The sequence below is a fragment of the Artemia sp. Qi Xiang Cuo genome, chromosome 19 (genome assembly GCF_049724085.1).
Source record: "Artemia sp. Qi Xiang Cuo chromosome 19, ASM4972408v1, whole genome shotgun sequence".
Lineage (NCBI taxonomy): Eukaryota > Metazoa > Arthropoda > Branchiopoda > Anostraca > Artemiidae > Artemia > Artemia sp. Qi Xiang Cuo.
In genome coordinates, this window is record NC_142812.1 from 38,607,100 (window position 1) to 38,632,883 (window position 25,784).

General features: G+C 31.8%; 1 protein-coding gene across 1 annotated transcript in view; it reads left to right on the forward strand.

The window, feature by feature from the left end:
* The first annotated feature begins 981 nt into the window (after positions 1-981).
* The window catches only part of MetRS-m (Methionyl-tRNA synthetase, mitochondrial), a 48,826-nt gene continuing 24,023 nt past the window's right edge, over positions 982-25,784 (forward strand). Inside the window, exons 1-5 of the mRNA XM_089105686.1 lie at positions 982-1,112; positions 8,505-8,779; positions 11,662-11,893; positions 14,304-14,553; positions 22,243-22,454. Coding sequence (XP_088961812.1) covers positions 1,013-1,112; positions 8,505-8,779; positions 11,662-11,893; positions 14,304-14,553; positions 22,243-22,454 — 1,069 coding nt within the window. The 5' untranslated portion in view covers positions 982-1,012. The remainder of the gene's footprint in view (positions 1,113-8,504; positions 8,780-11,661; positions 11,894-14,303; positions 14,554-22,242; positions 22,455-25,784) is intronic.

Sequence of the window (25,784 nt, forward strand, 5' to 3'; positions counted from 1 at the left end):
TTGACATTTTGATTACTAAATATCAGTACATGTATATTAGACTGACGATGCACCTTCATTTGTATATAACTACGTTGAATAAAATGGTTATCTAAAATTTTTGATTAGATGTGTTTGGGGAAAAGGTGGGTGTGAGAGGGGAGGTTAGTTGTCTTTCAATCCCTTTTAACTATGAAACCTAGCACTGGCCTTTCAATTTTCAACACAAAATAGCTGTTTTTGTTGTTTATACTCCATGCCTGTAAATAGGAACCTTATCTGTGCCCACGGCATAATTTAAAATCCTAGTTCAAGATGCTGTGGGGGGAGTGCCAGACTCAAAGGTAGTACTTTATGAACTTTAAACTGCGTGGAGCAAAATGGCTATCTCAAAATTTTGATTGGACGTGTATAGGGAAATGGTGGGCGTGGAAGGGGTATTAGCTGCCTTCCAATCACTTTCGACTATTAAAAAGGGACTAGCCATTCCAATTTCCAATCGAATGAGCCCTTTTCGAAGTTTCTACGACAACTCCTTCGATACGAAGTGGCCTGGTATGGAAGAAAAAAATAATACATTGTGCCAACATCGTTCTTTACTTAGGCAGCACGATTGCGCTGCCTATGATTTTCTAAAATAGTTTACCGAGGACCGGTGAAATTGATATAGGTCTGTAAAACTCCACTCTTTCGGGAGGTTTTCCTGCCTTAGGCACTGGTAGAATAATAGCATGCTTCCATAACTTTGGATATCTTCTACTCTCCCATGATTGATTATAAATATGAAGTAGTTTGCTTTTAAAAAACTTGCCCAGTTTTTAAGAAGATTTGCTGTTTCAAATCTTCTTAAAAACTGGGCATTGAATAAAGGTTTTTCTGTCGAAACAAATATCTCCATATACAGCTGGCTGCTATGTATTTTGAAATTTTATTTCAGTATTTTTGAAGATGTCTCTCTTGGTACGGAGTATAAGCAGTTCGCTCTGTAAAGAAAGGAATGAATTCTCTCTTTTCCTTGTGGTACTTCAGAAAAATGTCATCAGCTAGTTTAAAAAGTGTTACAAGCTCTCTTGCAAAGCTTGCTATAGATGAAAGGTTTTATATTTCAACTCCCATATTTTATGTTAATGCAGGTAATATGAAGGTTTTGGTTAAAATATAAACCATCTTAGGTTTCAGCCAATATTAGGCTATCCTAGGCTAGTTGCCATTGCCGACTAATGTCTAGCATAAAGAGTAAAAGAAACTTATAAGAGTTAAAACTCAGAAAATAAATTATTGTTTTGACTAAAATGTTTCTTCCCTAAACAAGGACAGCTCCTTGTTCCTGATGGAGATAGGCTAGTAGGGATTGGCTGACTACAATCTTATAGTCAAGCCTATTTAAATATGATGGTAAAATTCTACTTAGCTACTTTTGGCGGTCAATATCTACCAAATCATATTATTGAGTTAGGAATAAAGTGAATAGCCTATCTACCAAATCATATTATTGAGTTAGGACTAAAGTGAATACATTATCTTTTTTATGCTGATTACAAATATAATAGCCAAGCATTTCTATCGGAAATGAATTTCAGCCCCCTCCCATATATGCCAATTCAGGCTAGGTTAGGTATACCTATAGGGGCGCTGAAATCATTTCCATAGGCTAAATTGTAGCTATCAATGGTTATAGGGGAGGGGAGCTGAAATTCATTTCTGATAGAAATGGTTATTATATTTGTAATCAGCATAAAAAAAAGGCATCAAATGGTGTATTCACTTTAGTCCTAACTCAATAATATGATTTGGTATATATTTACCCTTTTGACTATCTTGGAAAGGGGTTAGGTTAGGAAAATGAAACTTTCAGGGATAGGTGAGCAATGTTGGACTATTAAAGTCATTGGTTCTTTATGCTCTAAGCAACAAATATTGTCATTTACTCTTATATAGAAATAACTATAAAGTAAAAAAAAAGAAGACAAAATTGTGTTTTCTTTAAACATGGAGAATAATATAAAGTCTTCTGAATGACTTTTTAAACATCAAATTATCATAGAGAAGTATGAATAAAGTTATAGGCTACAGAAGACTTTTTGGTTTTCTGATTTCAAATATGATCCACTAAAATGTCATACAGAAGAAATTATATTAGCCTTCCCTACTGATACATAGAGAAAACAACAAAAAGTCATACAGATGGCTTTTTATAGCCTAGATCTACAGGATTTCATAGACTATGTAGAGCAGCCCAAATAAAGCCATACAGTTGACTTTTTATGTCTCCTGCTGTTATAGAGCAAACACAAATTAAGTCTTAAAGATGACTTTTTATACCTCATACTATTATAGAGCAAACAAATAAAGTCTTACAGATGACTTTTTTTACCTCATAATATTATAAATCAAACATGAATAAATTCTTTTGTATGACTTTTTGTTGTTTTCTTTATGTATCAGTGGGGTAATGTAATTTTAGTGGATCATATATTAAATAAGAAAATCAAAAAGTCTTTGGTATAACTTTATTTATGCTTCTCTACAATAGTTTGACGTCTAAAAAGTCATACAGAAGACTTTATATCATTCTCTATCTTTTCTAGAAATATAAATATATAATTACAAACATACAAGGTATAAAAAGTCATTTGTATGACTTTATTCATGTTTGCTCCTTAAAAGTATGAAGATTAAAAAGTTATCTGTAGGGCTTAGTTCATGTGTGCTATATAATAGTACAATGTATAAAATGACATTTGCATTACTTTATTCATGTTTGCTCTATTATGTTTGTAAGGTATAAAAAGTAATCTGTATGGCTTTATTTTTGCTTTCTCTATAATAGCATGAGGTATAAAAGTCAACTGTATGACGTTATTTATGTTTGCTCTATAAAAGAATGAGGCATAAAGTCATCTGTATGACTTTTTATCATTTCTACATAATAGGAGAAAGCATGATATTGTCTTCTGCTTGACTTTAAGAGTAAATGACAATATTCTATTGCTCAGTTATAAGGAAAAATTTTTTCTACATTGTCATATATAGGTAACCCTTCAGGGATGGGTCTATGGGCTAAAGTATGTCCTGGGAAGGTATTTTCAAGTACAAACTTCCACTCTTTCTCCCTCTAAAGGGTCCTGACCTTTGATGACCTTTAAAAATCTGTGTGTTATAAAAGTGAAACCTTGCAAAATAGATCTTCTGCTTAAACAAAATTGTTTTCAGCTTCACAACTTTGCTCAATCCAAATTTATAAGGTTTTGAAGATGTACAAATACATTTCCTAGATTTTGAAAAAAAAACATTGATATGGCTTACAATTATATTCAAATAACAGGAATTATGTTTTCAGAACTAAAGCCACAGTAAAAGAAACTGATAACTGTAAATTAAGGTAAAATATTGTTTTGTCAAAATTTCAATAGGTGAACTGTCATGTAAAATCTCAATAGGTTACCTGTCATGTTGGCAAATTTCAGGATTCTTTAGGGGTAGAAGGAATGAAGATAGGTAGGTTCTTCAAAATACCTTCCTGGGACATACTTTAGCTTTTATACACACCACTGAAAGTTTCATTTTCCTAACCTAACCCCTTTCCAAGATAGCCAAAAGTAGAATTTTACCAAGTGTGATTACTCTTTTTCTCAACACAATTGAATCTACCCATGATTGAGATAGGGTAAAAGACCTCTTTTTGGGAAAGACCACTTTTCTTTGTCATTCCAAAGTTGGTTTTTTTTTATCTCCCCTATTCTACTACAGCATGATGCAATGTGAGGGTAGTAGCAAGAACCCCTCATTCTTGGTGAAATCTCCACCAACAATTTTTCAGCATAAATTAAAAATGTTGTCTGTTTTGACTAGCCTAGGCCTAGGAATTGAAAAGAAAACATTATATTTAATATTTATGATTTATAGAATGAATATCAAGCAAGAGAAATTAAATTTTTAGAATCAGAATAAAATCTGCTTTCTGTCAATATGTGAATAAAATAGAAATACAGAAAGGATATATACATCAAAATAGGATAGGCCTATTTGGTGTTTTCGAAAAGAGGTCCTTGTAGGTAAGTTAATAAACTAATAATTTCAAGTGTTTGATCTTAAATAATTTTAATAATAACTATATTGATGCATAGCCTACCTTAGATTTTTAGCTATTCATTGGCATATATGATTCTTCTCAATTCCTTTTTAGTAACTAGGTGTGAGGGTTTTAGTTTTACATAATTTTGCTCAATTGGATACTGTTTTTTTACCCTATTTTGGAAAAATACAGATGGATTTTTGGACCATCCCTATTTTACTATAGCATGATATAATGTAAGGGTAGTAACAAGAGTCCCACCTTGGTAAAATTTTTACCAACAATTTGTCAGCGTAATTTCAAAATGTGGTCTCTGTCTTGAAAAGAAAAAATTATATCTAATATTTGTGATTTATAGAATAAATATCAAGCTATAAAAGTTACATTTTTAGAATCAGAAGAAAATCAGCTTTTTGTTAGTATTTGAATAAAACTGAAACACAAAAATGATATATATATCAAAATAGTACAATTGGTTTTTCTATAAACAGGTTCTTGTAGGTAAGTCAATTAAATAAGAATTCTAGGTGTTTTATATTCAATAACTTTTGTAGTAACCATATTGATGCAAAGCTTAAATTATTTGCTGTTCAGTGATATGTACCTTCTTCTCAATTCCTATTTGGTAACAAGATGTGAGGGTTTTTGTTTTACATAATTTTGCTCAATTGGATACTGGTTTTTTACCCTACTTCAATTGTAAGATCATTCATCCAAGATTGGGCAGTAGCCTATATTCCAAATTAGACTCAAGCTAAAATCATAATCCTAGGTTAGGGACTCAAAAGTAGATATAAAGATCTTTCCCTCACTGGGCTACAAATTTCAAAACTCAATACCTTTTTGATGCTCTTTCTAAATATAATAATTGCTTTATTAAAAATTCAATTTCAAGTCCTTTGATGAGCCTTTGAGATGACATACTTTTCTGTAATTTTTGGGTAGCCTATAGGCTAGAAAAGGATTAAAATATTTGTTTATAAATTTCAATTTGATTATAAACATGGTTTGTTAAAGTTATATAATCTGCAGGCATTGATTATTCACAATCCACCTGGATAAAAAATTGAAAATTTTCTAGAAAGCGTTGTTGGAGCAACTTCATAAAGGGTTCATTCAATTGGAAATTGAAAGGGCTAGTGCCCTTTTTAATAGTTGAAAGCCATTGGAAGGCAACTAACACCCCTCTCATGCCCACCATTTCCCCAAACACAGGCAATCAAAATTTTGAGATATTCATTTTGTTCAATGCAGTTGAAAGTTTTGGAAATTAGGTCTTTGAGGATGATAACACCCCTCAGGGCATTGGTTGTAAGTTATGCCCTGGGGGTATAGAAGGTTTTTATAGAAAGTGTTGTTATAGAAACTTCAAAAAGGGCTCATTTGATTGGAAATTGAAAGGGCTAGTGCCCTTCTTAATAGTCAAAAGTGATTGGACGATATCTCATTCTAAACCCCATGCTTTCTAAAAGCCAGAATATAATTTGTACTTTACTGAAAAAAAAGTATTTTAAATGTTTTCACTTTTATAACTTTAAGAAATCAAAAATTAATTAAGATTTTAAGGAATAAATATCAGCATGTGTATATTAAACTGACAATGAACATTATTTTTGAGTAAATTCATTTGAATTTTTTTCTGTAAAGTACAAATTATATTCAGACTTTTAGAAATCATGGGGTTTAGAATCCTGCTCATATTAATTTCTGCTCGTTTTGAGTTTGACTCTGTTATTTATTTTAATTTCTGTTCCTTTGGGTTTCATTTATTTATTGATACTGATTTGTGGTAGTTGTATGCTTGGTAGATTATTTGATTCTATTTTTGTTCATTTTTGCTTTGATAGAGTTTTTTAATTTTTTTTTAAACGTATTTTGTGGAAAAAGTTTTTTTTATTAATTATTTTAAATATCAAAAAGTTTGTTTCAAACAGTTTATGGTAACAAACTGTAAGTAAGGAGCAACCCAGCTCAATAGTAAACAAAACTCTAAAAAACAGAATTTTGATACCAAAAGATATGTTAAAAGAATTGGCTGATTCCAAATATATAAGTTTCATTACATTGAAACTTATGTAATGAAGAAAGAATATGGATGTGTGTTTATTTGTTTGTTTTTTATTTGTTTTTTTCCCAGGGGTGATTGTGTTGACCTAACAATCCTAGAATGTCAGGAGAGGGCTCATTCAAACAGATATTCAAAGTTCTAGTGTCCTTTTTAAGTGACCAAAAAGATTGGAGGGCAACTAGGCTCCCTCCCACACACTATTTTTTCTCAAAATCTTCTTACTTAAATTTTGAGTTAGCCATTTTGTTTACAGGCCAAATAGCTATGCATTTGGAGGTAACATTACCCCCACAGCCCCTGGAGAATGGTCTTTAAGTTATAAAATTTGCCCATTCTTTATGTATTGTATTTGTTATTGGGATGTATGCACACATTTTTTGGGTGGAGGGGGTAAATTTTCTGCTGGAAGGGATTTCTGTAGGGAGGTAAGTTTCCAGGGGTTGAATTTTTTCAGGGGAAATTTTATGCTGGGGGAATTCCTATATTTGCCAGAATTCCTAAATAAAATTCTTGTTATGTCTTGCTTTCTCTTTGCCTACTCAGTTTTACATGTGGAGTTCTTAAGAGTAATTGTCCGGGGTAGATTTTGACCAGGATCGAATTTTGGCAATATTGCATGGATAGAGGATATATCCATGGGGAGGGGGGATTTTTCCATGAAGATGGAGTCAGATTCCCAAGGATTATTCAAAAAATGATCAGAAATTAAATAAAAAAATTTTTTTTTCATGTAAAAGTAATGAGCAAAGTTAAAACTTAAAACAAAAAGAAATTGTTATGTATGTGAGGGGGGTTGTCCTTCCTCAACACCCTGCTATTTATGCTAAAGTTGAATTTTATCCCAATTCTTTAAGAACCACTCCTGAAACACAAGGTTCATTTAATTAGAGCAACAAGAAGCTTTTTTGAAAATACTAAAAAACTTTTAGCTTAAAGAGCCCCCTCATATATGTAATAATTTCTGTTTATTTTAAGTTTTAATATTGTTTCTTACTTTTAGTTGAAAAAACTCGTTTTTTATTTATTTAATAGTACATTATATCCAACAGATCTAAGTTTCTTTTGCTTTAGATACACCTAATCTTTTTGACAGGTCAAGAAACCTGTTAACAAAGACATACAAAGCATCAAGAGATTTAAACAACAGAGAAATATATTAGTCTATTGATGACTATATCTGAAACCATCAGGGGGGGTTGAGGTCCATTATCAGAAATAGGAATAGGGTATTTGGAAAGAGTATAAAATAAGGAAAATTAAGTTTTATATATATGTTGAAAATGCCCTATGCCATGTGTGCTTCATGGCATCAATATATCTCTTGTCTTGCATAATGATGGTATTGTCAAACCAAGTCGGAATATAGAGTCTATTCAAGAAATTCTTTTCATCTTATTAGGTGACTACCATAATCTTGGCCTTGAATTCAATTCCAGAAAATCAGACGTTGTTCTTCTTAATTGCCATAACAATTGCTCCTTGTAAACTATATCTTTTGGCACCTCTGCTGTTTAGGCAGTTCGCCATATTTCATACCTGCATCCCCTACCAACACTCAACACCTCTATTTGCCACGCTTGCTGTCTTTTGATCATTCACCGTTTTTGGCTGAATAACTGGTTCCTATGCATCAATTGTTTCCAAGAGCGCAGTTTGAACTGTTTCCACCACATCAGTCTACAAGGTTGTTGTGCCACCTAATTTGCTGAATGTTTTGCCTTAATGGGAAATATTCACTAAAACTGATAAAGCAAATATCCGTTTTGCCAAATATTTGCTTCAATTACCACTATGGACACACAACTTAACATTGAATGATGAATGCAGCATAACAGACCTAGAAATTGCAGGTTCAAAACCATGTGAAGAACATAAAAAAGAAAATAGCAGGTTACTAATTACTTAGTATTTTTTATTTACATTTGAATTGTGTCTTGTATTAGGCTACATTTACACAGAGTTGTTTTTGTATTGCGTGTATAAATGCTGCTGTTATTACGTCTGTCTTGTATGTCATTTATAATATAAAAGATGTCATTTTTGTCATTATATCATTTTTTCATTTTTGCTGTGTTTTTTTAGGTCTTTGTAGACTGGCTTTCGAATAAATTAAATCAGATATCTGCTTTGCTAACATTGATAGGTAGTACATTTTCCAAGATTGTATACTGATAAGGATCTAGAAGTGGGTCATCTGCAACTGTAAATGCTGACATGAGTTGCTTATTTAGTATATAAGCTGTTTCCCTTAGGTCTAATTCATCTACCGTCCTCCACAAGGGATTCAGTTGCAGAGAGCAGCAATTTATTTAGATACTCATAATCAAACATGTACATACAAAGTGTAATTATTCACTATTTATTGTTTTGACTCTTTTATAGCTCCTCACATTGGTCATGCCTACACAAGTGTTCTTACTGATGCCATGGCTCGCTACCAGAAAATGAAAGGCAAGCAAGTGTTGTATGCAACAGGGACCGACGAGCACGGTTTAAAAATCCAGCAAGCTGCATCAGCAAACAATGAGGATCCAAAGAAGTACTGTGATCGGATATCAGAGCAATTTAAAGACGCTATACAAATTTGTGAATGTGATTATGACGACTATATCAGAACAACAGAGGAACGACATGAAAAAGTTGTTCAGAAAATTTGGGTGAGTTGTAGCTATGTTCTTATGCGAAAACACACCCAGCCCTAAGAGAGGGCAGGGGGCGTTGTTTTTTAGGAAATTATTTGATGTTAAGTAGGATAAAAACATACCAGAGTCCTTTCACAGTAACTAACATTCTCCATGATTGTAGTCATAGATGTATAAAGCTCCCAACCTTGATAGGGAGGGAGGGGAGCAAAGGTGCATTTTCCGGTAATAGTTCCCATACCCTGTGAGTAGGCAGGAAAATAGTCATTACAAATACAGACAGAAAATTTATCAAAAGATAGCGTGGGAGGGTGTCTGAAATTAAAAAAAAACGAATATTCTATTTCTAATTGTAAATTTGAAGGATTGGGGAAGGGCTTTCTTTGGACAAATATGTTTCTTAAGAAATGACCAAATCCCTGTGCAGGTAAGCACACAAATATAATCATTAGATTAATAATCCAAATATTTGTTATGTTAAGAGGGAATCTGAAAAATTTATGCCTAGAAACGTACTGCTTGATGCCCCCCCCCCCACAGAAAGATCCACTGACTACCTACCTAATAGTTAATGTTCCACTGTGTAATACTTTAGCCTATATAAATGAACGAGTAAAATGCTTTGGTTGAGGCAAATGAAGGTTTAGATAATTTTATTGAAAAAATTGGTAATAAGTTTTACAAGGAAAAGTAAAGATCAATGTATTCTTGATTTGCTATGTGACTTTATCTCTGTTTTTGGTTTAGGATTTAATATCACTATTTGTTTTCTTTGAAGGGATTTTTTAATTTAATTTCTGCTTATTTATTCTGTTTTTGAAACGGTTGCATTCTATGTTAATTACAGGAATAGTTTTTTAGAGTGGGAACTTTACATTGCATAAGAATCAAATATTGATAGCGTATTTGAATTTTATATGATATTTTTATATATTAGTAGACTTGCAGGGAGTCTTAGTTTTGTGCAATAATATTTTGAGTTAGTATCTTATGTCCACCCCTACAAAGGTTAAATCTGTTTTTTTACCCCAGAAATCCAAAAAATAATACCCTGGCCATTACCTCTCGTCTAGTTTCGATGATATTGAATAGGTGCTACTGGTAGATGTCTTGATAATAAGGATATAGGATCCTCCCTCCTTTCCTTAGATAGGTCGGATTATGCCTGGACCTTAAAATAATATAGACTCAAAATCAGTTTTAATTTTCTGCTAGATTGTGTTGACATTCAACAGATACAGACCCAATGTGGAACACGGAAGGGGAAATCTTTCTATATTTTGGCCATTAGGACATCTAGCAAAAGTGGCTACCATATCAAATCTTCACCAAACTTGGTTGGAAGTAAGATCAAGCGTGTTTGCTAAATTTTTTGGGGGTCCCTATCCATTTTCTGACCTTTCTTTTTTTGGGGGGGGGGGGGGAGTTGGGCATCCTCAATTCTTGCTGTTACATGATTTACTAAAAGTGGTTATAGGATCTCAACCAAACTTAATTTAAAGTAAATGTAAGCGGTGTCAGAGTTTGGCCTTTTGGTAGTTCGTGCCCAATACAACTTATGTGGTTTAAAGGGTTGGCAAATTGTCGTCATCAGGGCAGTTTTGGGGTTGTTTTGACATTCCATGTTGAGCATGGGATTGGGAAACCCTAAATGCTTGTTTTCAGCACTCGCATTAGAAGCGAACGTTGAATCTCCAACAAAATTAGCAGGTATCCTAACTGTGCTTTTTGGTGTTTGGACACAAACTGACTTCTGCAAAGGCAATGATAAAGAACAATAATATGCACCAATTAAAGAAGTTAAAAGTTGATGTGGGTAAAAATCAAGGAAACATATTAATAAAACAATTCTTACTCCATACTATGCAGAGTAATCATAGTGAACACATTTTGCACGGGGATAATCTTTATCTTCACTTCTTTCATTGTTTTACACTTTCTCTATAAAATTTTTGAAAAAAAGCATGCATTCAATAAGTATTTTTTAAGTTTTCAAATTCGTACTGACTATATACAAAACGCAATGGCAATAATACCCAAAACGGCGAGAAACTTGACATTAAACAGAAACTGCCAGGATCAATTTTACCTTTAAAACAATTCTTTATATGGTAGTTGTTTCACCATGTTTTTAAAAACTTAAAAATGGTTATTTGATACATGCTTTTTTTCAATTTTTTTTAGAAAAAGTGTAAAACAATGAAAGAATTGAAGATAAAGGTTCTCCCCATGCAAAATGCGTTAACTATGAATATTCTGCATATTATGAAGTAAGAATTGTTGTCCTAACATGTTTCCTTATGCAAAGCTCCTTTTCTAGACCTATACCGAAGTTAAAAGTTGATGTGGTTAAAAAAACGGCCCATCCCCCCTTACCCTTCGGCGTAGTTTATTGGCACATTTTGTCTTATGTTGCTGATGTGTTGGCCAAGAGTTTTTGGAAATATGTTGAAAAGTTTTTTGTTTTTTTTTGTAGCCTATATTGTATTATAAAGGTAATATTTTGGTAAAAATTGTGTTTTCAGATTTTTGACTAAATATAAAAAAATGTTATTTGTGTTGCTGTTTTATTGCCAGTAACTTCAAACGAAAAGATAATTTTTACTATAGGTGTGAAGGAGAAGAGGATCCATGCAGGCAAAATTCTAAGGTTCTATTTGAGGATCTTTTTTTTTTTTTTTTTTTTTTTGAGGGGATTAGGCACTGTTGTAGTTTATTGGGTGAAGGGGTGAATTCAGAAGCTTTTCGAACACTCACGTAGACAGTGTTGAGTTATTTCAGCAGGGATATTGTGGATGAGTATTTTCTTCTACACCCCCACCCCCCCCCGCCAAAAAAGAAAGGGTGCGTGCTCATTATTATACAATTATATTATAAAATTTTGATATTACTTTCAGACCATATTAGAAGAAAAAGGACACATATACAAAGGAAGTTATGAGGGCTGGTATTGTGTATCTGATGAAGCTTTTTTAACCGAAACCCAAACCAAAGAAGTTCCTGGAACTGACGGGAAGCCTATACGAGTATCAGCTGATTCAGGAAGACCAGTAGAACTTTTCCGTGAAGAAAACTACAAATTTAGGCTGTCAGCTTTCCAGAAAGATCTCTTAAAATGGCTTGAAAATGGTAAGATTTGTTTAATATTAATAAAATCAACATGTATTAATCAAAGTGTGTATACAAAAAAAAATAAGGGACCATTTCTAAAAATGAATGCTCACTAATCAAGAGCTTGTTGTAATAGCGTGAAGATTTTATGAAGATAGGTAAAAATTGACTAGTAAAGAAAATTTTTAATTTCATTTTTCAAGCTCGGCTTGAAGTCTACTCATATAATGTAGGCCTTGTCAAGGGGCAAGAATTTGAGTTGGATTCAGAGCCAAATTTCGAATTTATTTTTAAAGTTAAGACTATTTTTTATACTCTTGAATATTCCAAGCCTTGCAAGCCGGGAAGGCTACTGAGCACATGTTCTGATATGTCTTTTTTTCCTTTTTTTCTGTCCTCAATGTCCAGCTGTTGAAAAGATCAAAGAAATCGAAGGTACAGAATTGCGTCAACTGAAAAAGAAATCGGAAAATGTTGAGGCAGAAATCAAAGTTAGTAGAAAATTGTTTCTTTTTACGTTTTATGAATTTTCATTTTAATGATACTTTGCCAGAAGTAATAAAAAATAATTTATGAAACAGCGTCAGAACCATTCTATAGTGTGTAGCCAAACACTTCTCTAATTATTTCTTGGAAATTTAATTCCTTCGGAATTTAATTTCAGAACTTTTTATGACGTTGTATAAAAAGTGATTTTTGTGATACTTATGATCCTGACTGCTGAACTCTACTCATGGATTGTAGCCCCTGCCAAGGGGTTCCCAGAACTTGAGCTAGATTGTTCGATTTTTTTTTTTTAAATTACGACTAATTTTTATACTCTTAAATATTCCGAGCCTTACAAACCGTGAAGGGCACTGAGGACATCTTCTTGGACATTAGTGTTGCAGATCCATCTACAGGAATTTCATTCACCTGACACCATTTTTTTTTTCAAGTTTAATAGGAGTCAGTATTCTTTGGGGGTCCAAAGGAGCGAGTTGGGTTTTTGAAAATAGCTCTTCAGATCCTGACAGTTTTGATAAACCCACTAGGACATGTAGCAGCGTCTGAAAGATGTAAAAATATAAATGACAATCTCTGAGCAAGTGATTCCAATGACGTGGACGTATTTTTGGATTATCTAAATTATGAATAGTAATAACATAGGAAATAACTGAGATTTTCCTCTAGGTAATGACAAATTCGCATATACTGATCACAGGGGTTGGGAAGTAAATACTTTGTTAAAAATCACACAATAAAAATAGACATGATATAATGCACATAAAGAATTTCTTAGTCAATACAATCTTTATATTTACAATTAAAAACAAATGAAAATATAGAAAAACTGGTATAATTTTTCAATAAGGCAATGGAAAAAAAATTCACTAATACTAATTAAAGTTCTTATATTTTGACTTCACGTCCAGGCACCTTTGTCAATAGAAAAAAACCATAACAAAACATATAAAGAAAAGGGGAAACACTATTTAAAGACACATTTAAAATGAAAGAAAAGAAAACTCACGCCTAAATATTTTATTCTTTGGTTTTCATTAAACTTTTGGGTTTTCTTTTTTTTTTGTTGCTAAAGGCTTTTGGACATTAAGCCAAAATATTCGAACTTCTAATATTACTAGTATTTTTTTTGCCATTGTCTTATTAAAACATTATGCCAGTTTTCTCTATTTTCAATTAATTTTGACTTAATTTAACATGTGTTAATATTGGGGAGCTAAAACAATGTGAAGATAAGAAAAATTAAAAATTGTGTAGTTTTATCTGAAATGACAAAAGAGAATGTAGGTTCAAGACATCCTAGGACATGAGACAGCGTCTGAAAAATGTAGAAACGCAAATCGTAATGTTTTTGGAAGTGATTCTAATGACCTTTACCCAGTCTTGGGTTATATCTAGTGACAATAGTAATAACGTAAAAAATTAAATGGCGGTCCTTGTTGTTGCTGACAAATACATAGATGCTGATGGGTTAGAGTAGATGGGAAATATTATTTCTCCAAATCATACAATGAAATAGTGTATGGCTGGAGCCTGGTTCCTAGCTGGAACCTGGTAAAGAATGAATACTACTTATTATTCCTAAATAAATGTGAAATGCAGATTTTTTTACTTTTTGAAAAGTTGTTTCAAAAAGTGTTTTCAAATTTCATTCACACTATGGTTTGCTCTCTACTTTGAAGACTCTTTACTAGTACCCAGTACCGGAAAAAAGGAAACACCTTCCGGGAGACACTTAAGAAAACCCTGTGAGACTTTTGTATTCTAGCCTTAAGGAATATGTTTTGTCTGTTTACTGACTAATGCTCCTTGCAGATATATATTATTTTCGATGTTTCACCTGAAAATGGCAGAATCCTGTGGGAATTGCTTACTAGAGTTGCCACTGTTTGAGTCATAATTCTAAAACCGAGTTTCGTTTTAGAGTCAGTAGTGAAACCAGTTCAATTCAGAGGTGACGTTATTGCATGGCTCACAAAAGAAGAACTTCCAGATTTGTCAATCTCCCGACCAATAGACAGGTTGAAATGGGGCATCCCGGTTCCTAGTGACTCCAGTCATAGTATTTATGTGTGGCTTGACGCCTTATTCAATTATCTTACTGTAGCGGGTTACCCCGATGAACATTATGTTTGGCCGCCAAACATTCAAGTTATAGGGAAAGACATTTTGAAGTAAGTAGAGTCAACTAGAAATTTTAGAACGTTGAAATACTTATTCGAAATTACAATACACACAAAAATTATTCAAATAAGTCATTGACAAATTTGATAACAATTGATGGTGCATTCAAAGTATGTAACATATTGATGTGTTTCTTCGCCTATATGTTACAAAATACTTGATTTCTGTGAGGCTTTTTTTTGTTATTCCTTTTTTTTACGTTAAGTTTTTCAGAAGCCAATGAGATTTAGTCTTCTCCTTACATTTTAAAAGTCTTTTATAACAATATAATAATACTAAATTTTTATAGTAGGTAGAACCAAAACAAATCTGACGGAATAGGAACAAACAAAAACAAAGCAAAACACAATGAATATAAAATCAACACTTAACTAATGATAAGCCATAGAAATACCTTAGAAAAGTAGAATCAAAATTTAGCCACTTTCGAAACGACTCAGTCCTTCTTCGGATAGCATCTAACGGGCTATTGGTAAAGGTAAGCAAAGGTAAAGGATGCGGCACTAGACCATTTAGGTCCGAACCGGCGGTGCTGATCTCCTTCTCAAGGCGCTTGAGCTAGGAAGTGCAACGGAGGGATAGGCTAGTCACTCCATAGCTGCTCGATGCAGTGGTGTTGCTTGTACAAAGAGGCAGCCGAAGTAGGGATATCACACGTTTGTATAAATAGTTTCTAATAATAGCAATATCACTTCGAGTGAAAAGCTACCAAAAAGGTTAAAGAGTAAGCAAATGTGGGACTATAAAAGCATTGTAAAGAGATCCTAGGATATGGCAACTAAACTTAAAATTCTTAGCAACTAAAAAGCCGTAAGCTTTCCTACTTTTATTCGTAAAAAAATCTTTCAGCAGAGTTCGTGTTGCATGCAAATTTTTCCCAATTGGTACTCCAAAGTAAATAAGGTGATCTTGTTCATGAATGGCATTGTCACCAAGAGACAAACTGAGTGGCTTTTGTGTAGGGTGGTTAAAAAGCAGGAATTGAGTTTCAATCTCGTTGAACTTTATTCCAGTATGGTCATGTTCCTCCGACAATACACGGAAATTCTCCTCTATTCCAATCTGCGTTCCACTAATGTTCAGAATATTATCAGCGTAATTTGCTAACGAGACATCAACATCTCTAAATACACAAGTCATAACAGCTTTATGCTGAGGTTCAGCGATGCTATTATTGAATTAAATAAAAACTGAAAGTAAGGAGCGACATTAAAACTTAAAACGAAAAAAAAATATTCCGTATATGAAAGGGGCAGTCCCCACCACAAAACCTCGCTCTTTACGCTAAAGTTTTTTATTGTTTTAAAAAATAAAGTTGTGTGACAGATTCAAACCTTAGCGTAAAGAGCCAGGTATTGAGGAGGGGACAGCCCCTTTCATATACGGAATAATTTTTGTTCGTTTTAAGTTTTAATGTCGCTCCTTACTTTCAGTTAAAAAAAATTGTTTTTTTTATTTAATTTCCGAGCGTTTTTGAATTAATACAGGTTTTGATTTTAGCTCACCGTACATGAATAATTAAAACGAAATTTGCATATTAATTTTACTTTTTTGGCTAAATAGCTATCCCAAAATTTTGTTCTGACGTAACATACGAATTAATTTACGTAATGAACTTCTATATTCGTATGTTTTATTGCGTAAATTAGAGAATTTGCCCCTATACGCTACTGCGCTCTTTACGTTACATTCTGAATTTTTTTTAAAAAAAAGATCCCCCAAACCGACTGGCCAGTTAATTAAAAAAGTTAGGGCTTTTGAAACTACTAACAAAAACTTTAGTTAAAAGGGTAAAGTATTGATTTAGGGACGAACCCCCTCATATACGTAATAATTTCCGTTTGTTTTAAGTTTTAATGTTGCTCCTTACACTTCCCATTAACCAATACTATATGTATAACCAAACAATGGACAAAGTTCATAACTTCCAGCCCTTCCCCCGGGAACTGTTGGGGATTAAGTCATCCTCAAAGACATATTTATTAGATTTTCGACTATGCTGAACAAAATGGCTATCCCAAATTTTGATTGGGTGACTTTGGGAAAAAATGAGCGTGGGAGGGGGCCAAGTTGCCCTCCAATTTTTTTGGTAACTTAAAAAGGGCACTAGAGCTTTTAATTTCCGTTCAAATGAGCCCTCTTACGATATTCTAGGACTACTGGATCGATAAGATCACCCCTGGGAAAATAATAAAAAACAACAACAAATAAACACACATCCGTTATCTGTCTTCTGAACAAAAACACAAAATTTCACATTTTTGCAGATAGGAGCTTGAAATTTCCGCAGTATCGTTTTCTAATACGCTGAATCCGATGGTTTGATTTTCATTAAATTTCCATGACTGTCGGGGGGTCTTTCCCCCTTTTTCGAAAATAAGGTAAATTTTGTCAGGCGCTTAACTTTTGATGGGTAAAACTAAACTTAATGAAACTTACATATTTGAAATCAGCATAAAAATTTGATTCTATCGATGTATCTATGGGTATCAAAATTCCGGTTTCTAGAGTTTCGTTTGCTATTGAGCCGGGTCGCTCCTTACTTACAGTTCGTTACCACGAACTGTTTGATAGGGGTGGAGAAGTCAGAGCTCCCTGTCTCTTAATACTACTCTTAATCGGGATTTGCTGAGTAAGTTCCATAACACCAGGCGATACAATAATCTTAACTTTGGCATTCAACTCCCTATACATGTCCCAAAAAGCCTTTAGAGCTGAAAAACTCACTCTACATTTGTAAGCAGTCAGTAGAATATGGGCATTGATACCAGAGTCGAATGCTCTGAGGCATCAAGACCGGTGAAGTAAAGCACTTCATCGTTTTCAGTAGCATGTTTTCATTACCAAAAAATTACAAATAAAGATTTTTTTGTATACGAAATTGGAGTGCTATACCAAAGAATATAAAACCTAAGAAAAGAAAAATGAGAATGGGGCTTTATAAGGGGTTCTTCGCCTTGCTTAGTTATTAGGTTTTTTAATCTTTCTAATTCTGGCCTTTATTTTTTTTTATTTTCTGTTTGCTTTACCGTAGTTTCTTTCTATCCGGTTTGTTTCATTCATATTTTCACTCGGAAAATGTGAACATGTTTCCTTCTAACTTTCTCTTACAGCGCTGAAGAATATTGGCGGTTGTCCTTTAGAAATATCCGTTTTTTCGTCCAGCATTTTCTTTGGCCTTAGAAAACTCCATTGTAGTTTTTCTTTTCTATACTGTTTTATTCTTAGCAAAATTATAATTTTTTTTGTCATAAAGTTATTGGATAATCTTTTAAAAATCCAATTTGACTAAGTGTAATTTACATACTTTGTACTCGGTTGTATAAGTGAATACCAAAAAGTTTGGATTTCACTTGATGGCAAGACTTTTCTTTCTCGAGAGTGATGGGTGCATTAAAGTCACAGATTGATAGGTATTGATATTGTTTTTTAATTTTCTCCACTGCTTGCTTTAAGGACTTCCCTAAATCGGCCTCTCAGTGCTCCAATTCTTGCAATGATATTTTTGATAAAAATTTGGGAACCAGTGGTCAAATATTTGAAACATATATGCTGCCAAAGCTCTTAATAAGCCCAGTCACTGAATAAGTGCAACCATATCTTGGCATTTGTGTTAGTTGGGAGGGTAGGGGGCTTGTACCTGCCTAGATTTTGAAAAATATCTTTTTGGGGGGTTTTCGTTAAATATACCTTTTTCTTCGATTCTCATTGGAAAATTTTTTAAAAAACGACAACTTTGTACCCCCTCCCCCCATAGATATTGAAAAATGCGCTTTGCCCCCCTCCTTAGATTTTCGTGAATTGAATGCCTTATTAGGCTACTGATGGTTTATATTTTGCTATTTATCAGTATTCAGCTTATGGTTAGAAGGCCATTACTCATAGCCTATGTGTATAGCACCCACCTTTAATTAAATTTTGAATCAAATCAATAGTTCAGTATTTTTGTTCAACAAACTATAACATTTATGGAATCTTGCTTCTTGAAAAGAAGAATAAAGGAAATATTTTTTACACTATTCTAGTTTCCTTGGCAGAGTATCTGTGAAGTAAAACATTGTTGTTATTTTTATATTTGTTGGAGCGGCATCTTGGAAAAATGCAGATGGCAGTTTATTTTTCTTGCTTAGGACTCAAAAGAGCTTGAGCAAATTGCATTCCAGCAACTAATTTAACCTAAACGAATGAAGAAGGAATTTTAATCCATACGCTGTGGGCAGGGAAAATTATAAAGTACGTATTCTAAAAATGGTAATTGGCGATTCTTATAATTATTAATTTTGGCTCACGTCTAATTTGACGTTTCTTATAATGGTTAAGCGTAAATTTCAGTGGCGTTTCCTGATTTATCTTTTGTTTTAATGATCATGAAATTGTCCCTGCCGTATTAATAGCTTCAAGAGCTACTATTACGGTCATTACAGCGGAGAAAAAAGTATTGCTAGGAATTATGAGACGAAAAAATAGATAGATTCTCCACAGGGCCAATCTAGTTTCTGTGGAAGGAGAAAGGTCCCTGAATTTTAATCCTAACAAATTTTGCTAAATCTCCACTAATCTTAGTCCGAAGTAAGTGCTAATGTCCTGGTTAGGCCTTTCTGGAGTCAAGACCGAAATTATCAGTCGAAACAGTTGAATATCGAGGAGGATAAAAATTACTGTCGGCTATCATGAAAATGATATATTGCAATGCATACTATTATTATTATTATTTATTTCCAACCCACACTATACAGAGATACAATACGTGGAGTATCACGAAGAAAAACATAAAAATGCAAAGCAAATCAATATAGAAATCAAAGAATACCAGTTACAGAGTAACACATACAATTTAACAGAAACTAATACAAAAGAGAAATAACATAAAAGGAGGGGAAAACGAAGAAGAGAAAAAAAACTCACAACTATTGAATATCATAAAAATAATAAGTTTCAACAACTGCTGTTGGATATCATGAGTATATCTTTTTTTGTCATTTTGATGGGATTTGATTATGCTAAATCAGACAGACATCGAATTTCAGATGTGAGTTTAAAGACTGTTGGATCGTAAATATGATAGGCTATGAAAAGTAAAGATGCGATGTTTTAATTCGGTTTATATTCGAATTCAATTTCAATTTCCTCTTTTGAAAATAACGAAATGTGATAATTTAGAAGGGTTAGATGAAATAAGTGGGGGGATGGGTGCAACAGTATATGCCACCGCATAATATTGTTAGTAGAATTTGTTTCCTTTCCTGTATAACGGCTATTAATGGGGTTCATTCGCATATCATTTCTACTGCAGGCAGTATTAAACATCCTACGAGATTTTTAATAATAGTAATCATTTATTTTTAACCCACATAACATGCAAAAACTACACTTACGGAGAATAACGAAAAAAGGCAATACTCTATTTTTTTAATAACAGTAACTTCTTTGCAAATAATAATAGTTATAGCTTATAGTTAATAATAATAATACTGACAATAATTCCGTAATTAGTTTTAGTTTCGGAATTTATGAAAGTCAGTCTTTTATTAGAACTGCATTAGGATCATATAGAATTATATACTTTATAGGATCATATAGGATGAAATATTTATCTAGGATTGTCTGTCTGTAAGTATATTTAAGTATCCCTAGAAATATGTGTATATATTACTGTAATGAGGAAACAACTGACGAATTTATTGGTTTTGTTTTTATTCAACATAAATGTACATTACACATAGTTAAAGCATATTCTTGTAGATACTGGTTACAATGACTCTTAAAATAACTTGGAAGGAAATACAGGGCATTCGTTATTTAAAACGCTAATCTTGCCGGGATTTTGATTATAAACAGCCCTGCGCTAGACAAAGATCGCTCAGGTTTTCTGTTTATAGGTTTTATTGATAGAAGTGCATGGTAAAGTTTTTACGTTTTTTTTCGAACAGAAGTTGATTTGCAACATTATAATTCATTTACTATATTTATTTTCATAATGATCAGTTTTGGTTATTCCTCTAGTTTGCAAATATTGCTAATAGTTCTAATAACTCCTTTGATTCTGCTTTAGCTAGCCATATATTTGATAATCCCAGCCACACAATACTTTTTGAAAAATCTTCTCTCATTAGTAGTGATATGGGGATAAAACAGGTAGTTCGGGAATCTATCGAAATTAGGCTCAAAATAAGTAAAAATATTTCCTTAAATAGGGACTTGGAGAGTATTCACTGAATTCTTTATACTCAAATCTAATTAAAAATGATCTAACAAAATAATTTATTAAACCAATTGACAATAGTATTGAACCCGTTACAAAAAGGCCTTTAAGACTAGATGCTAAAAAAGCAAGATTAGCTTTGAAAACTTGCAGTTAATAATTTTATTTTATTTCGTTTGAATGAATTCATTCTCTCTCACCATTTTATTTATCAGTCCTGGTTGAACTTCGTTGAGGTAAGGATGCTGGGGCTGTTTTAAAAGTTTTTAAGAGCATTTTTAGTTTTAGATTTCGTATTTTAATGTAAGTTTTATATATATATATATATATATATATATATATATATATATATATATATATATATATATATATATATATCTTTAATGTTGTGCTGAAGACGGCCCTTGGACATAGGGCCGAAATATTCACCGATTTAAATTGCGCTGTCTTGGAAAAAAAAAATCCTTATTATTTTTAAGTTGTGTTTGTTTGATCCTCTAGTTTGAACGTCTGTCATCTCTTCCACACGAGATTGTTGACATTCTTTGGTGTTTTCACTGACTTCTTCCTATTCATTAGCAATAATATTCTCTGTTATGAGTGAGTCAATTGATGTCTGGTGACATAGTGTGTTTGACGAAACATACTAATTCAATATGTAAAAACGTTTCCATTGGACTTGCTAACGCTTTTATATCTTACCATCCGTTTGTTTTTTTTTGTTGAAAAAAAAGTTTTGGAAGTAATCTGATTTGTGTTCGAGTTTTTCAAAATATTTTTATACTTGAGTAAAATATGATAATGTCAATAATACTAAATATTTTAAAGAGGAAAGCTCTTTTTTCAACCCCCTGTTGCATGTATCTGCATACAACATAGCAAGATCTCCCTCCAATGGCTCCTCTCTCCTCCAAGGGTTGGATTGCTGTGTACCAATGTTCTCTCCAACATTCTAGAAAATCGTGGCCCAAAATTTACAGTGGTGTATTACTCAGATTAGATTTACCATTGTGCTAAATTTTCTTACTAAAGTCAACTTGCTAGGGATCAAGTAGTGTCAGGCTCGTTTAGAAAATGGAATTTTCTCTTTGAGACTGGAAATTAGAAAATCTTATTAGAAATTAAAGTTACTAGAATTAAAAAAAAAGTATTCAGGTGGAAATGGAACTGTTTGATAAGTTGTAAAGTGATAGAGATTTCCTTGAGAATCCCTGAGCGACAATTAAAAGATGATTAGTGATTTTCTTTTTTCTGTGAATTATACTCGTAGAAATATAAGGATAAAAAACTACGAATTTTAAACGAAAAAAAAAACTAAATTGACTGTTACCTGCCGAATCTCATGCGAGTAAAAGTGTTCTATAACTTGATAAAATTCTGTGGTGTAAATTGAGCTTCCAATGTGAGACCTGTACGAAAGAGTAACTCTGATAAATGTGGCCCGTTTCTTTTTCCCTTCAAAACATTTAAATTACAGATTTCATGCCATCTATTGGCCAGCTTTTCTAATCGCTGCTGGTTTTGAACCACCTAAGCAACTGCTAGTTCATTGTCATTGGACAGTAGAAGGCCAAAAAATGTCTAAATCAATTGGTAATGTCGTCAATGTTGTCGAAGCTGCTAAAAGAGTGTCACCAACTGCCTTGCGATACTTCCTATTAAGACAAGGTGTCCCTGGATCTGACAATGGTATTTTAAAATTTAATTAGAAAATATAGTGTTTATTTATGCCCATAATCAAAGAGAAAATCTACCATTATGGTTGTTTTACATTTCAATAAATGTAAGATTAATCTTTCTACGGAAACAGTCTAAACTAGCTTCTAAACTATCTAGCTTGGGATGAGACGCTCAAAACGCAGAGTAAAGGGACTTTCACACTACGTCCATAGTTTTCTATATTAAGTGCTTAAACTACTTACTTTAAGTATAACCTTTACAGTTAAACAATTCTTTCACACGTTGACGTGAAAATTAATAACCAATCATAACCATCCTTTATGATCATCACAATCATAATAAGCAAACTATTAAAAAATTAAAAATGTGGAATGAGGATGAAGATTCAAGCTCTGATCGAGCGTGAAAGGCTTTCTAAAAAAAAATAATTATCAATTTCTTTTCAAAATTCATTAATTACCGAATGAAAATTTCTATTTTTTTGCTGCTAGGTTAAACTCTATTAAAACGTAGTATACACTTACGAACCTAAAATTCTAAGTAGAACTCTAGTCTACTTAGCACTGTCTATATATATATATATATATATATATATATATATATATATATATATATATATATATATATATATATATATATATATATATATATATATATATATATATATATATATATATATATATATATATATATATATATATATATATATATATATATATATATATATTTATATTTATATATATATATGTATATATATATATTTATATATATATATATATATATATATATATATGTTGGTCCAACTAATATTGAATTAAGTTTTGAATTAATATTTATATATTAAGTTATTCTTATTTATATATTAATATTTATATAGTTTAGTTATTTAGTTTTTTAGTTATATAACTTATAAATAACTTTTTAGTTAATAACTTATTTAGTTATTAATATTTATATATTAAGTATTCTAAGTAGAACTCTAGTCTACTTAGCACTGTCTATATATATTTATATATATATGTTGGTCCAACTAATATTGAATTAAGTTTTGAATTAATATTTATATATATATATATTTATATATATATATATATATATATATATATATATATATATATATATATATATATATATATATATATATATATATATATATATTAAACTGTTTATTTGATTAATTCAACATAACAAAAAAAATATACCCCCAACAGAGAGAAAAGCTCTTAAATTTGGTTAAAAAACAAAAAAAAAAAAACAAAAAAAAAAAATTTTAAAAAAATAACAAAAGAGAGAGAAAAAAAAAAAAAAAAAAAACCTGGTTAAAGAAAAAAACAAAAAACATAACAAACATAAAGAAAACAAACGCTGGACAAGTGAGGCACGGAAGGCTATCCCAACATGGGTAACAAATATAAACAAAAAAAATAATAATAATAATAAAAAAATTTCTATTCCACCATCACTGGTCAATACATAATTTTAATATTTTCTTCCTTAGAACTGATATTTGCCGAAATGATGCCTCAATTTGAATTCTATCTTTCAGCCTATATTTATTTGAAATAAATGGTATTTGGTATCTAATTGAAAATCTAGATCTTTCACAATTAACAAAGGGAATTCGATATGTTCCAGAACACCTAAGAGCCGAAGGAGGGGGCAGAATCAACAGAGATTTTTCATAAAAATATACTACTAGGATCTTGTATTTTAAAATGCCATATTGATATATTAAGTTCTCTTATATGTTTCAGATCTAATAAATTCAAGAAAAGAAATAATGTTTCATTTTCCGATGCATCTCTAAGTTTTGATGGACGATGTAAAAAATTTCCAAGTATTCTCACTGCTTTATTTTGAAGGATCTGTAGGGGTTTTATATGCGTCCAAAAAGTATTTAAATAAATAATTGTGCAATAATTTAAATAAGGAGCAATCAAAGAATGATAAATTATTTTTAAAATTGAAAATGGAAAAACATGTTGCAAACGATACATAGACCCAATGTTTTGCGAAAGTTTCAATATATATACATATACATATATATATATATATATATATATATATATATATATATATATATATATATATATATATATATATATATATTTATATATATATGTTGGTCCAACTTGTTGGTCCAACTAATATTGAATTAAGTTTTTGTTAGTGCAGATGTCTCAGTTATATAAATTGGGTCTCTTGGCTGCCTGACACTCTAAGTAGTTTGGGCCCTCACTATTAGGCTTTAAACGCTTGTTTGCCTGTCATTCCAAATAATAACGGTTCTGTGTCAATTAAAAAGGGGCCACTTTATGAAAGTGAAAGCAATGCGGTAATATCAAAGGGTTAGTTTTTCTTTTATATTTGTTTTTGCCAGAAGATGGTTTGATGGAGGTGTATGCCAAAAATATCTGCTTAGATTATAAACATAAGATAATAAACATTATAAATATTGTAAAAGATTATTAAACATTATTGTAAGCTTAAAATTATTATAAACATCGTTATAAGATTAAAAATATTTGTGTTGAGACAAAATAGTCACTGGCTGAGAATTATATTCCTTGCTGTTTTGTCTTTTGATATTTCAATTCTTTCGTTTTCGTTTTTATCCGTCATGTATAGCCAGAAAAGTGTTAGAACCTATTTACATTCATAAGCTAAAAGTTAAAAATGATGAGAGTGGAGCGTCCGTTTGTTTCATTTAACTTTTCCCTTTTAAATGCTTTTTAGATTCGGACGAAATCTGTTTCATCACCATAGTGTAGTAAATTTCCTTTCCTTTTCTATATTTCCTTTTATACTTCTTTCCTTTTTCATCACGATGTTATGTCTCAATATTTCAATTGTATGACATTCTTCTTTCTTTTTTTTTGCATAGTACTATATTTCTTTTCCTTTTCATATGGTTTCTTTATATACTTCTTTCCTTTTTTTATCACTATATTATGTTTCAATATTTCAATCTTATGTCATTCTTCTTTCCTTTTTTGCAAAGCACTATCTTTCTTTTCCTTTTCCTATGTCTTCTTTTTATACTTCTTTTCTTTTTTTTTGCAAAGCACTATATTTCTTTTCCTTTTCCCATGCTTCCTTTTTATACTTCTTTCCACCTTTTCATCACTAAATTATGTTTCAATATTTTAATTTTATGTCATTCTTCTTTCCTTTTTTTGCAAAGCACTATATATTTCCTTTCCTTTTCCTACCTTTCCTTTTTTTGTAATGCACTGTAATTTCTTTCCTTTTCCTGTATTTCCTTCTTTTTGCTAAGCGCTTATTGTGTGCTGGGCAACACTACTCCTTTTGTACTTTTTTTTCAAAATAAATTAAAAA